The sequence below is a fragment of the Aspergillus undulatus genome (genome assembly GCF_047715775.1).
Source record: "Aspergillus undulatus strain CBS 261.88 unplaced genomic scaffold BDV17scaffold_1, whole genome shotgun sequence".
Classification (NCBI taxonomy): Eukaryota; Fungi; Ascomycota; class Eurotiomycetes; order Eurotiales; family Aspergillaceae; genus Aspergillus; species Aspergillus undulatus.
Genome location: NW_027396605.1, coordinates 151,327 through 163,840, shown reverse-complemented (window position 1 = coordinate 163,840; position 12,514 = coordinate 151,327). Strand labels below are relative to the sequence as shown.

At 51.3% G+C, this 12,514-nt stretch overlaps 5 protein-coding genes across 5 annotated transcripts; 2 read left to right on the top strand and 3 right to left on the bottom strand.

The window, feature by feature from the left end:
• Window positions 1-7: 7 nt before the first annotated feature.
• On the bottom strand, window positions 8-1,663 carry BDV17DRAFT_248409 (SAGA-associated factor 29 family protein). Its single transcript, XM_073756096.1, has 3 exons — window positions 1,134-1,663; window positions 510-1,017; window positions 8-447 (listed from the first exon to the last, which is right to left on the bottom strand). The coding sequence occupies exons 1-3, from the start codon at window positions 1,318-1,320 to the stop codon at window positions 165-167; spliced, it is 978 nt and encodes a 325-aa protein (XP_073620959.1). The 5' UTR covers window positions 1,321-1,663; the 3' UTR covers window positions 8-164.
• Window positions 1,664-3,708, top strand: pmi1 (mannose-6-phosphate isomerase pmi1). The gene is made up of 5 exons (XM_073756095.1): window positions 1,664-2,021; window positions 2,101-2,121; window positions 2,170-2,261; window positions 2,325-2,562; window positions 2,616-3,708. Exons 1-5 carry the CDS (start codon window positions 1,988-1,990, stop codon window positions 3,617-3,619), a joined length of 1,389 nt encoding a protein of 462 aa, XP_073620958.1. The 5' UTR covers window positions 1,664-1,987; the 3' UTR covers window positions 3,620-3,708.
• BDV17DRAFT_248400 (putative 6-hexanolactone hydrolase) lies at window positions 3,709-5,502 on the top strand. Its single transcript, XM_073756094.1, has 4 exons — window positions 3,709-4,223; window positions 4,313-4,458; window positions 4,556-5,166; window positions 5,263-5,502. The coding sequence occupies exons 1-4, from the start codon at window positions 4,018-4,020 to the stop codon at window positions 5,389-5,391; spliced, it is 1,092 nt and encodes a 363-aa protein (XP_073620957.1). The 5' UTR covers window positions 3,709-4,017; the 3' UTR covers window positions 5,392-5,502.
• A 31-nt stretch (window positions 5,503-5,533) lies between these two features.
• On the bottom strand, window positions 5,534-6,817 carry BDV17DRAFT_248396 (putative Coatomer subunit epsilon). Its single transcript, XM_073756093.1, has 4 exons — window positions 6,669-6,817; window positions 6,224-6,602; window positions 6,020-6,155; window positions 5,534-5,951 (listed from the first exon to the last, which is right to left on the bottom strand). Exons 1-4 carry the CDS (start codon window positions 6,691-6,693, stop codon window positions 5,604-5,606), a joined length of 888 nt encoding a protein of 295 aa, XP_073620956.1. The 5' UTR covers window positions 6,694-6,817; the 3' UTR covers window positions 5,534-5,603.
• A 659-nt stretch (window positions 6,818-7,476) lies between these two features.
• Window positions 7,477-11,530, bottom strand: BDV17DRAFT_1047 (putative 1-phosphatidylinositol-4,5-bisphosphate phosphodiesterase Plc1). The gene has a single exon (XM_073753742.1). The coding sequence runs from the start codon at window positions 11,102-11,104 to the stop codon at window positions 7,700-7,702; it is 3,405 nt and encodes a 1,134-aa protein (XP_073620955.1). The 5' UTR covers window positions 11,105-11,530; the 3' UTR covers window positions 7,477-7,699.
• Between the last annotated feature and the right edge of the window lie 984 nt (window positions 11,531-12,514).

The following is a 12,514-nucleotide window of genomic DNA, read 5'->3' as shown; positions in this document are numbered from 1 at the left end:
GCATGAATCATGGTGAAAATGTCATATTGATAGATATCGCTCCTTAAGAATTAATTTCCTGTGACGCCCAAGATCCGACCAGCCAAGCAACCATCCGAACTAAGTAAATAGAAAAAAATGATGAACTTCAAAGGGTATCGGCATAAAGCTTCCCCGTCTGTGGCTCACTTGCCGGCAATGTCAAGGACAAAGCGTCGGTCGACCTCCATCTCCTTGTCATCCTCTTCACCTTCAAATTTGAGACGATATGTGTCTTTTTTGGAGCCCATAACCTCTGCACGGTAGAAGGTGGTTGTATCAGGGTATCGCGCAAGAACTTGTTTTCCAACCGAGAATGAAGGTAACGTAGAACCTACTCGAGGAATTGGAATCAACGACGCTGCCGCGGTCTTGAAGACAGTCCCTTGTTCACCGTTTTCGTTGGGTTCCGGGTCTTGGACATCGTATCTTCACGAGGCATGCATGGGTCAATGTTGCGTGAAAACGAAGGATTCAAAGGCTAAACCCACCTTTTCTTGGTCCCCTCACCTGATATTCCCTTGATAATGCACTGTATCCCTTCGCCTTCCACGCCCTGTTTATTCTTATTGTGCTTGAAAACAACCTCGGCACCCACAGCTAGTTGTCCGTTACGCTCGGCAGGTGTAGCTTTGGCGCTTTCAGATCCTTCTTCTATCTTGACCTGCACGTTATCACGTATTTGCGTACTTGACACGCTGGTGCTGCGTTGATTGCCGCCCTTTGAACGGCTACTTTTGTCCGAGAGATTGTTGGATGGGCCTGGTGAATCAGTAGCAGATCCGTCCACATCGTTTCTCTTCTTCCGAGACTTGGATAGAGAAGCAGCTCGGCTCATGGGGGCTTCTAGCTCTGAAGCCTGGCGGAGTGCAGTGAGTAGGCCCAGATTTTTTATAACATCGCTTGGCTCATCTTGAAGAATAGCCCTCTCCTCTTCACATAGCTTAAGCATTTGACGGTACAGACTGTCCAGTTGATTATGCTCACTGAGAGTGGGCCCTGCAGACAAACGTTGGTTACTATCCATTGACGCGGGATTCTCTGAGATTGGATATCCGCTGTATCAAAGTTTGGTAACTGTGGCAGCGAGGTGCAGATAAGGGGATACAACTTACTCCCGCCCTCTCGGCCAATCTTTTCATTCAGTTCCGCTATTTGATCCGCAAGTGCTTTCTGCTTGTCATTCTTCTCTTTCGCTTTGCGCAAGTCCTGGAGGATCTTATTCCACATATCTGTCTCCTCGTTTTGGGCTAGGCCATTATCCCTGGGCATGGGAGGCCCTCTAGGACGATTCCGAGACATTTTCTTGGGAGGGGGCTTGGGCACTGAAACGACCACCTGCGGCAAACGGCCTGGGTTACTGTTTCCGGCGGCCGTTGAGGCCCCCGCGGAAGACTGCTGCTTCTCAATCTCGAGGGCGTCCCACTCAAAGGCGGAAACGATTTCCTGACAACCAGAGCTCCGAGTGCCACGAGCTGCGCCAGTTCTTGAGGTATGTGGACGTCCAACGTAATCACTCTTGGCAGATGCAGAGCGCAGAGGGTCTTCAATTTGCGATTGACTGGAGACTAGACGAAGCTTTCGAGGCTTCGATTGCTGGGATACTGGTCGGCGGCTGGTCTTGGCGGGAGCACTGTTCTGCCGGGCGCTCGGGGGAGAGCCCAGAGCTCCCGACCGTGTGCTGTGATTGGTGGATTCCATTGCCTGAGCTCAGTCACGGGACTGTCCTTGCAATGACGGATGCGGGTCGAGCGATTCAAGATCGAGGGGTAGACAAGAAAGTGGACAATCAGCGAACAAGGTTCCTGACTGAGAGAAACACAAAAGAGGCGCAACAAGCAAGAAGAGTCGACTTGGATAGTGCGAGGTCATCACCAGAAATCCCCTCACTCAATTTCCAGCAAACAACCCGCTCTTGAGCTCTTTCTGCGCAGTTCTCGGTGTTCCCTGCTAGTTCGCGGCCTTCATCATGGTGCAAGTGCCGCTTCTTCGCCTCCAATGTGGTATGTTTTCTTGATGCAAGACTTTCTGGTATTTATCTGGATTATCGATGCTAACTACTATTACTACTATGTTTTCCAGGCGTAAACAGCTACGACTGGGGTAGGCTCCTTCCCACGTTCACTACGAACCTCCTCTAAGCTCCCACAGGCAAGGTCGGCCATGAATCGGCTGCAGCGAAGTATGCAGCAACCACCGCGGCCGCAGATTTCTCGATCGAATCAGAAAAACCTTACGCAGAAGTGGGTGCTCTGGGGATGCCTCGAGATCATCAAAATGGGAGACGACAAGCTGATTCAAGATAGCTGTGGATGGGAACCCATCCCTCTCTTCCGTCGAAAGACCTCGAAACACAGCGCACCCTTCTCGACCTAGTACAAGATAACTTGGCTTTGATGTCGCCGGAAGTTAGCAGCCGATATGGTGGCAAGCTTCCATTCCTCTTCAAGGTGCTATCGATTCGGAAAGCTCTCAGCATCCAGGCCCATCCCAATAAAAAGCTAGCGGAGAGCCTTCATGAGCGGGATTCCCGAAACTACCCTGGTAGGATGACCCCATCCCATGTCACTGGCGTTGCTGACCATCATTACATTCAGATGACAACCACAAGCCCGAGATGACCATCGCGATCACGCCTTTCGAGGGACTGTGTGGCTTCCGGCCTCTGTCTGAGATTGTCCATTTCCTGAAAGCTGTTGCACCCCTCCGTTACCTCATCGGTGTACAGAATGCAACCGACTTTGAGAATGCGGTTCGAGGCTCTGAGGACTCCGAAGACCCAGAACAGACAAAGAAAAACAAGGCCGCGCTCCGAACGCTTTTTACTTCACTCATGAAGTCTTCCCCTGAAGACATTGAAGCCGCGGCAAAGGAACTTGTTTCAGCAGCTCAAAGCTCACCGGATACTTTTGCCTCATTAGTCAACGCTCCCGACACGAACCCTACCGACGCTGCCGAACTGGCATCGATCATTGTCCGCCTCAACGAGCAGTTTCCTAATGACATTGGTCTTTTCGTCTTCTTCTTCCTCAACTTTGTCCGTCTTGAGCCTGGAGAGGCCATGTTCCTGAAGGCTGACGATATTCACGCCTACATCTCTGGAGACATTATCGAGTGCATGGCTTCCTCTGACAACGTTGTACGGGCGGGCTTTACTCCCAAGTTCAAGGATGTGGACACCCTGAAGGATATGTTGACCTATTCGTACGCTCCAATTGAGGAACAGAAGCTGGAACCTACAGACTACCCGTACACGGTGCTAAATGCTTCGGCCTATTCGAGCGCTTCCGAGTCACTTCTCTATGATCCCCCAATCGAAGAATTCAGCGTGGTAAAGACAGATCTCCGCCGTACAGGGGCTAAAGCGACCTTCGACCCCGTGGCTGGTCCGAGTATCCTGATTTGCACAGGGGGCACCGGTAAGATTACAGTGGGCCCTAAGTCAGAGGAGATTAAGGAGGGATACGTGTTTTTCGTGGGCGCCAATGCGGAATGCATCATCGAGAACATTGGGGCTGGATCGGACGAGGAGAATGTCTTTACTACATTCAAGGCTTTCTGTGACTTGACAGGAAAGGAGGATATGGTAAACGGGCATTGAAAGCGGACATGTATACGCTAATGAAAAGAAATAACTCACAATAAAATTACTTGCTTTCGTCATCGAGATCTTGGGGTCAAGACTGGAGCAGAAACATAGTTATGGTTTTCAAGATTGCCGACCCACCAGTTCCACCAACAACCCCGAACCCACAGCCGAGGTACAACCGCAGTAAACCGATATAGCTCCATAAACCCCTCTTCAAGCTCAGCGCCAAGATTGATGCTTTTTCCGCAATATCGCAGAGATGCGGGGGTGGACGCCTTGCTCGAGTGGGGATCGTGAGACTTCTCTCCCCAAGACCCCGGCCTGTATCAACCTGCAGTATTCGCCCGTCCCAGCTCTTTTCGCTTTACACAGAGTAGACATTTCGAAAACTCTCCACTCAGATACCTACAATGCCCTCTTCATTATCCGGCGAGCCCCTCTCCCTCTGGGAGAGGGCTGATCGAGTTGCCGGCAATCTCTCAGTCTTCGGAACCGTCCTGTATAGCGTCATCACAGGAGCTTTCCGGTGTAAAAGCGGGCCCAAACAATTCAGCACTCACATTGCTCATTCCGCTATTCGCAAGGCCGTCACTCGGTTGTCGGTGCGACAACTTCAGTTCGTCTATCATTAATTGATTTCCTGCTTGGATTTTCTGTCCTGGTTGGATGCTTGCTGACTATCGCTGACTATGCGCACTACCCCAGATCGCAGAACGTACCCACTGTACAAGCGTACGAGGCCTACGCGGCACAGCATGGTTTCACGCCCGAGATTGTCCAGCTGAAGCACGGCGCAAAGGGGCTCTGGGTTGGGAATAAGAATGCGAAGAATGTTGTTATTCACTACCACGGTTAGTTGACCGTTCGCACCGCATCGCCTTTCTCTCCAGCCATACGACAACCATACCCACATTTAGACAATGGGCTAACAGGGAGTATCTGGTATAGGAGGCGGCTTCGTTCTCCCCGCCCTCACCGGCCACTTCAGTTTCCTCCGCGGCATCCTCGACGAACTCAACAAAAACGGGCACGACGTCGCAATCTTCTTCCTGGAATACACCCTCTCCCCACCAGCCGAGTACCCAACGCAGCTGCGCCAAGCCGTCGAAGCCCTACGATATATTCTCAGCGGCGATGAGGGGGCAGGTCAGGGCGGCCGAGACCCATCCAACGTGATCATCGGGGGCGACAGCGCAGGAGGGAACCTAGCCTTCTCTGTCCTCCTGCATCTTACGCACCCGCACCCGGAGATCGAGTCGCTCTCGTTGAACGGGAGTGGTGAGCTCGCCGGTGTCTTCGGCTTTGCGCCGTGGGTGTCGTTCGATCTAGGTGGGAAGTCTGTGACGGAGAATGCGTATAAGGATTGTGTGCCTGCTCTCGGGTTGAAGGTTTGGTCGGAGGCGTATCTTGGGAGTAGGAAGGAGGGGGATGCGTGGAGTGAGCCGGTCAAGGCACCGACTGAGTGGTGGGTCGGGGCGAAGACGAAGAAGGTGCTTATTCTTGCCGGGGGTGACGAGATTTTACTCTCGGCGATAGAGGGGTTTGCAAAGAGGTTTAAGGTATGTGAATCCCTTGGCGCGTAGCGCTTTTGTCGGGTTATTCCTGGTTTGAATTGTATTGGTATTGGGAGACTGGTGCTGATGACCAGTTTGCAGACTGTTGTTCCGCAGACGACTTACATTGTTGGGTATGAGGAAACCCATGTATCTCCTGTCTATAGCGGTACTGGGTTGGATGGACAACAGGCTCGGGGTTTGAGAAACTGGCTTGGGGCTCATCTGTAAATAGAAGGGTGGAATCGGAGCTGGGGCGTGTGTTGCACGTAGATATCATGCAAAGAAAATGACCGAGAATCTGTAGGTTCCACTCCATGGCTTCATATAGCGGAAATGTTTATCGGAATCGCGATTAATTCAAAGTCTCTGTAAAAGATGGAAGTATCTAGTTCGCCATCATATCAATTCATAAAATAAAGGAACTAAACAATCACAAATAGCTATGAGGAAACCTTGGCCGAGTATTTAGCGGCCGCGGTGTCAAAGAGCTCACTCTTTTCTTGAATATCGGCCAAAAGGGCATGCGATGGCTCCGCCCCTTGAAGGCGCTTTTCCAGGTCCCCCGATGGCTTGCCCGCCAATACGTTCAACACGACCGAGTTCGCGATCAGGCCCGCGTCGTTAGGGTATCTCTCGAGCGCAGCGGAAATCGCAGCCTCAGCCTCCGGTAGCCGACCAAGATGGATCTCCGCGACGGCCTGTCCGACGATCGAAAGCGGCGCGGATGTGCTATCAGCCGAGGCGAGTTCTTCGTAGACATAGAAAGCGGATTGGTATTTCTCGCCGCCCTAGAACGAATATTATCAGCGTGCGGTCTTCTCCCGTTACCTGTACTTTTGATGAAGGAGAAGCGTACAACTCTCATTCCAACCCACGACTCAGCGAGGTTAACGAGCAGAGAGTCCTGCGCCCAGCGCTTCGCAGCCTGGACCTCCTTCAACGCAAGATCGGACCTGTTTTGCTGGAGATGGATCTGGACAATCAATGCAACACTACCCATGACACATCATTAGCCCCTTATCTTCCAAGTCTAGAGACCGCAACGGCAGGTGAAACTCACGCCTCCAAACTCCCCTGATGCTTCCCCAAAAGCGCCAACGCCTCTTCACTCTTCCCAGCGCCCTGCAACACCGTCCCCGCCAGAACCTGCACCGTAGCATTATCCGGGTAATTCTCGGCCATTTCGAGCGCTAGCTGCAACGCAGCGTCTGTGTTGCCAGCCACATACTGCGCGAGCGCCTTGACGGCGCCCAGGTCCGGCGTGTCATCCTCGCCTTCAATGTCGGCTAGAACATCATCTATGTTTCCGAGGGTGAGTTGAGCGCGCAGCTGGAGAATTCGTGTGGGGAGGGCGTTCTCGGGGGAGAAGGATGAGGTGTTGAAGTCGATGACGGATTGGTATTGGCCTTGGTGGAAGGCGTTGTGGATGTTGATGAGTTCTGTGATCGTCCACGTGGTTAGAGTTGGAATAGCGCATGGGGAGGAGGCTGGGGAGAACTGCGTACCGCCTTCTGCTGAGAATGGATCCATTGTGAGTTTGGAGGCGTTGTTAAGCTCTTCAAGAGAAAATGACGGAGCTCTTGTTCTTCTTGCGGAGTGAAAGGAGAGTTGGCTTCGGAGGATAAAGCGGCAGGTGGGCCGAGATAGGTGGCAGGTTTGCCGAGGGGCATCCAGCACAGTATAGTGAACACAAGCGGTTTACTGATAAACTACGCATGTGGTTTAAACAAGACGGCCTCGAGAAAAGACAGTGTAAAAAAGAAGCGCCCCAGGCACATCTTCATTAATGAATTTGAGTAGTGAATAGCCGAGTGCCTTCCAGGACACAGATAGCAAACAACAAACTACCTAAGACAATGGTTCGTAAGAACGAATATGATAAATTTCTCTCCAGGAGATCATTCTTTCTTCAATCAAGACAGACACCTGAGTATGGCATATTGCCCACAATTTATATCCGACAATGCAAATGCCTCCTTTCCGTGTGAGCAATTTCCCAGAACAAATGCTAGCCATATCTCCCACATGAATGACACCTTGACCTCGTACAATGAGTCCGGCTCTTATGCCAATGCTAAAAACAAGAGATAAAACAATCCAGACAAATGACTCTCACATAGCGATGCAGTGCAACAATAATACAGATATGTAAATGTGGAAAGATGGGTATCGCTCAACAACGAGATATAAGGCAGTAATAGTGCAACAATTGAAAAATGACCATCAGAATGCGCCTTCGGCCCACGCTCTCTGTGCGTGGAGCCATAATGTACCGTGTCGTGTTAAAGCAGAATGTTGAGCTCACAAAGAGAAATATGGCAGTTATAGCCATGCTTTTCTCGAGAGTTCCCGATGACGTTGAATTCCCGGACTCCATATTGACAAACAAAGGAAATGAGAAAAGACTATGAAAAGATGAGATAGGCAAGAATGTGGTGGGACGACACATTTGAGATGATAAACTTGGCGGTATAGTAGAAGTAGCGAGAAAATAGGTATGATGTCGTGAAGGTTTGGTTGCCGAAAGACGACGACCTCATGACGCGGTTGATGTGGTGGAAATTGTAGGTGTCAACGCGGGAGAGAAGTCTTTGCCTTCGACACTAATTGGCGTGTCAGTTCCCCTGTCAGAGAGGTCATGCTTCTCCCGGTCGGTTGAAGAGGAACGCTTGAAGACTGTTTGACCAATTTGTCGGAGAATTCCCAGTCGTTCGGCCCGGAGCTCGTCAGCGTTGAGCCGGCGAACAGAGATGGGCTCTTCTTTCGAGATCTTGCAGAACAAGGTTGAGAAGATGTACTGATCGCCGCTCCCATCGTACAATGGCAGGTAGCGGTATCCCTGAGAAAGACTGGTCAACTTGGCAGTGAATGTTGCCAATTGGACACTGCCATTATTGCCCGTGCTCCGGCCATCCACTGAGCTCCAAACAGTCCAACGAACAAAGACCAGGTCCGGATATTTGGTCTCCAGGGACAGACGGAAGCTTTCATTGAAGTTCGGGCTGTAGCCATTTCGCTGCTCAATTCTCGTGCGTCGACGATGGGGGCAGCCAATTCCAGACATGCCGTTTCGGGCAGAAGCGTTCATGCCACCCTCACCAAAAGCAAAACTCTGGCCGCGGTCATCTGCACTAAACATCTCAATCTCGACGTATGGGTTAATATTTCCGTCCAAGGGCATGTTTTGCGGCCGGGGGAGCTGTTGAGCTGAGATGACATCGACTGAGAATCGGACGAGTTTGCGCTCGGTGATCCTTGTGTCCGTCTCCGACGAGGGAACACGAAGGGACTCGGGTTTGAGCACATAACCAGTACGGTCGCTTCCAGCGGCAAACATGGCCTGATTCATCTGCATACCAACGTCATAAGTTTGCCAGTTGAGCGCAGCCATCTGAACCCCGCGCCGCCAGAACTTCAGCGGGTCGAAGTTGGACGATCGTAGGCGAAAGCCGGAGGGATAAACCCGCGTAAGGTATTTTTGGTTATGCTTCTCAAAGAGAGCCTTGTTGTTGGGTTCACGACAAACACTCTCGAAAGATCGTTCGGCAAAGGAGTACACGTGGTTGAACGTTTGGCTTTCGGGAGACGAGAAGCTATGCCACTTGTAGCCGCGAGTGTAAATCCCCAAGTCTGACAAGGGTTTGGTGATCTTGCTCTTCTGGCGCCTCTTCTTTTCTTTCCTGATGGAGACAAGAGCACCATCACTGTCCTCCGTGGCGCTGCTGATGCTAGTAGTGGTGAAAGACCTCCGTTCGGGTACCAAGAACGGCCCAGGACCAAGACCGTCTGAGCCTACTGTTGGTGGGCTTGAGAGCGATGGAAGGGGCGGAAGACCAGGGCCGTCCAGCATTGAAGGGCGCATGAATGGAGAGCTTGCACTTCGCTTGCGACCATGTCCAGGGACCGAATTTGACGTGTCTTGCCGAAGAGTGTCTGGAGTTTCGTCGCAAGTCTTGACCTTAATGAGAATGCGGCGCTTGAGCTCATCGGGCGACGGAAGAACAAACGAGTTTGAAAGAATCGGCTCCAAAATTAGCTGGTCTCCAAAAGTGTCTTTCATGATTTTCACCATGGCGAGTTGTTGCTCGGGGTTGCAGTGCACTTCCAGAGAAATTATGAGGGGGAACTCGCTGGAAAAGAAAGCATAGCGGTTGATCACAGTGATACAATCGGCAAAAAGAACGCTGGTGGTCATGGTTCTCCCATGAGATACGATAGGCCGACCATCGGCACCATCCCAGCAATCAATCTCAACACAACGGCATCCTTGTGTGAGAGCACTAATGTAAGCTTCTGTGCTGGAAGAACCCGCAACCTGTCGTCCCAGAAGGTATGTATTGTGTGAGCTCGACACGAAATACTCGTTCAAGGGACGGTCAAATCTAGATTGGGGCGAGCGAGAAGCATATACCCCATTGCGAGCGGAGGCAAGGAATGTGGAGAAGGCATCGATACTCATGTAGCGGGGTTGTTCATTTGAGTCTGGCTCAGTGCGTGGTTTCGGCTTTCGAACAATCTTGTCAAAAATCGAAATCCAATATTCGCGGTCAAAATCGACATCTTCTTTCTGCACATCGCGCAGGAATGTCAGGAATTCCTCCGATGTCAGGCCCTCATGGTGGTCGTCAGCGTTACGCTTGACAATCTCCCGAATATCTCTTCGCTCCCTGAGACGCGTGACGAAGTCCTTGAATTCAGCAAAGGTAAGTTTTCCCTTGTTGTCAGTATCCGCCTTGAGAAAATGAGCGCGCAACATATTCTGCGAGCAATTGATGTGCAAACTTTGACAAACGCTTTCGACGGCAGTAAAGTCTAACGTCTCATCTCCTGTTTTGGATAGTCTGGTCATTTCGCGTTGCCAGTGGGCTTTGAGGACCGGTTCGTTCTGACTCGAAGCAGCCAAGCCCGCCATTAGTCCGATTCTGTACCGTGAGATATACTCCAGCGTCGTAGTCCAGAGCTTCAGGAGACGGTCGTTCGGTGCGATGAGGTGAATTGTCTTGACTGGACGGCCCTTTGAACGTTCGGCATCTGCAATGACGATGGTGAACCAACGACTTTCCGCATCTTGAGAAACTTGGTGTTCTTCCCGGTAATTGCGTGCATCTGCACCGGCACGGATTTCCTTGACGTCGTCAATGTAGAACCTCTTGGCTGGATTCGAGGGATCCCAGTAGACCTTTCCGGCATCAAGGTTGAGAAGAAAACGCACTTGTTTTCTCCGCTTCCGGGTTACCTTGGTTAGAATCGTCCCACGCTGGATAGCGGAGTCAACGGTAGGCGCAACCACACCCACGTTGCGAGAAGCAACCGAGATTGTGTCATTTGGCAGACTATATGCTTCCGAGCCGCACCAAACCTCGGTGAAAGCCTCATTGCCGTCTTCTTCGAAACTGGAATCCAGGGCGCTCTCTCGGCCAGTTTGCGTTCCGGTTTTACTGTCACTGCGTCTCCGCATGATAACGGGTCCAGAACTGCGGTCACGTTTGTCGTTATGCGAGTTTGACGTCCTTCGTCGTGTCAGTTTGTTCGCAGCGCCTCGGGATATTCTGCGCATGAGACCTGGGCCTTTGTTAGGATTCGGGATAATCGTATCCTCCGGTGTAGGAACAGTTGCAGGAACAGCCATGATGCTCTCCCCAAGGTCAAGGGTAGGCGAAGATGTAGGAGGAAGCGGCGTGATTCGACCCCGAAGGGAGTCGGCAGCAGATAGGTAAGGTGTGCCCGAAGGGCTTGAATCATTTGACGTATTGCAAGAATGTTGTAGAGAGTTGGGAGCGGATGTGAATGAGGAAGCGTAAGTGGGGACTAGGGTAGGAGGAAGAGATGGTGAGGTGAAGACATGTTGTAGCTTGGGCCTGGGGCGTGAGGCAGCAAGTTTTAAACTTGTTTGAGCGTCGCCATGTACGGCCGAGGATGATGAAGTAGCTGCATAAGTCATTGCGGCTACTGACTAGGGGTAATCCTTAGCTGCAGGCGTGTAATATTGTAGCCCTGTCGTGGAGTCGTGCTAGAGTTTCGAGTCACCTGGACTCTGCAAGGACGAATAGACAGTGAAACGGGACCCGAGTGGCCGTGCTGGGGCAGGGCTATAGCTGATAGGCAATACAGGTCGATATTTCGAACGTGCTTGGCTGGAATAAATGCAAAAGCCACGTCCTTAGCGGTATTGCTCCGTTTTTGATATCTGCATTTTGGCCTGCCTTTAATGCAATGCGGAGAGCCCTGCCTGAGCACCCGCAAGTGAACGGGATCCAAGTTCCTGATAAACACCACCACAGACACCTGGACTTGTGTAACAATGGCTGGTAGTAATTGCGTTGTTGTTCGTTCACTCTTTCAGCTTCACTCTTTCAGCGTTACTCAATGACAATGCCGAAGCCTGGTATTTCGGATCCGAGTTTTTCGGCACAAGATATTCTCAAACGCTTCAAAAGTTTTCTTTCGTTCCTTTGATTTCTTCTCGTCCGATCGTTGTTCAGCCCGCTTGGAGTAGTCGATCCTTTCGCGACGCGGGGAAAGCTGGTTTCTGCAGGTATGGGAGGCGTGCGGAGAACGACCAATTGCTGATTGTGTTGCCAAAGGAGTGTAGAAACCCACCAGGGGGGAAATAAGACAAAGGAAACAAAAGCAAAGAAATTAAATAGTAAATGAAAATAATATGCAAGTCAAATGGTATCAGCCTTGCGCATGTGCTTTGAAGGTAGCAGAGCCCCTCCGTGGGTGTCCTCCACGATGGCAGTGATTGGAGCAGGATATTGACGGCACTCCTGGTTGGCTGAACTCCAATGGTATGCGCAACGGTACGAGAAAAGGAGCGGGATGTCCAAGGATGAGCTCAGGCAATGATGGGGTCAGCAGCGACGGGGATGGGCACTGCCAATGCAGGATTGCCTGCCAGCGCAGTGATGCAGGTGGTCGAATGCGGAAGGTAGAGGTCAATCTATCGGAGATTGGACCGAGGAGAGATGTCGTGGAGGTTGGAAGCGTTTAGTGCGGTTAGCAATCTGAAAGTGTTCCAATTCCCTGCAGTTGCGTGAAGTCAAGGAACTGCAGCAGAGTAGAGGATCATGCGACGAAAGACAGGGCCAGCGTTGTCCTTCGGAACCTTGGAAAGATCGATATCGCCTTCGGAGTCAGAAGTCGATTCCGGATACAGGACAGGAGTCGGGGAGGTTTTAAATGAATCGCGAGGTCCTTCGGGAGACCTTCTTGCAGGCGCAGTAAATGTCGGTTCTTGGCCAATGTCGCGTCAGCCTGGGGGGGAAGGAAGAGTCAGAAAGATTTTGGAAGGCTTAATTATTTCGAGAAAGCGATGGATGTTTCAGTCAATTGAAAGAACCAAAGCTGA

What these genes read in the sequence shown, in the direction of transcription:
- BDV17DRAFT_248409 (XM_073756096.1), bottom strand. Translation starts at nt 1,320, where the DNA reads ATGTCTCGGAATCGTCCTAGAGGGCCTCCCATGCCCAGGGATAATGGC. An exon ending in GATTGGCCGAGAGGGCGGGA is followed by an intron (nt 1,018 to 1,133) that starts GTAAGTTGTATC and finishes GTTTGTCTGCAG; the next exon opens with GGCCCACTCTCAGTGAGCAT. An exon ending in GGTGAGGGGACCAAGAAAAG is followed by an intron (nt 448 to 509) that starts GTGGGTTTAGCC and finishes TGCCTCGTGAAG; the next exon opens with ATACGATGTCCAAGACCCGG.
- pmi1 (XM_073756095.1), top strand. Translation starts at nt 1,988, where the DNA reads ATGGTGCAAGTGCCGCTTCTTCGCCTCCAATGTG. An exon ending in CGTAAACAGCTACGACTGGG is followed by an intron (nt 2,122 to 2,169) that starts GTAGGCTCCTTC and finishes AAGCTCCCACAG; the next exon opens with GCAAGGTCGGCCATGAATCG. An exon ending in GGATTCCCGAAACTACCCTG is followed by an intron (nt 2,563 to 2,615) that starts GTAGGATGACCC and finishes CATTACATTCAG; the next exon opens with ATGACAACCACAAGCCCGAG.
- BDV17DRAFT_248400 (XM_073756094.1), top strand. Translation starts at nt 4,018, where the DNA reads ATGCCCTCTTCATTATCCGGCGAGCCCCTCTCCCTCTGGGAGAGGGCT. An exon ending in TTGTCGGTGCGACAACTTCA is followed by an intron (nt 4,224 to 4,312) that starts GTTCGTCTATCA and finishes GCACTACCCCAG; the next exon opens with ATCGCAGAACGTACCCACTG. An exon ending in GGTTTGCAAAGAGGTTTAAG is followed by an intron (nt 5,167 to 5,262) that starts GTATGTGAATCC and finishes ACCAGTTTGCAG; the next exon opens with ACTGTTGTTCCGCAGACGAC.
- BDV17DRAFT_248396 (XM_073756093.1), bottom strand. Translation starts at nt 6,693, where the DNA reads ATGGATCCATTCTCAGCAGAAGGCG. An exon ending in CATCAGGGGAGTTTGGAGGC is followed by an intron (nt 6,156 to 6,223) that starts GTGAGTTTCACC and finishes TGTCATGGGTAG; the next exon opens with TGTTGCATTGATTGTCCAGA. An exon ending in CGTGGGTTGGAATGAGAGTT is followed by an intron (nt 5,952 to 6,019) that starts GTACGCTTCTCC and finishes TATTCGTTCTAG; the next exon opens with GGCGGCGAGAAATACCAATC.
- BDV17DRAFT_1047 (XM_073753742.1), bottom strand. Translation starts at nt 11,104, where the DNA reads ATGACTTATGCAGCTACTTCATCATCCTCGGCCGTACATGGCGACGCT.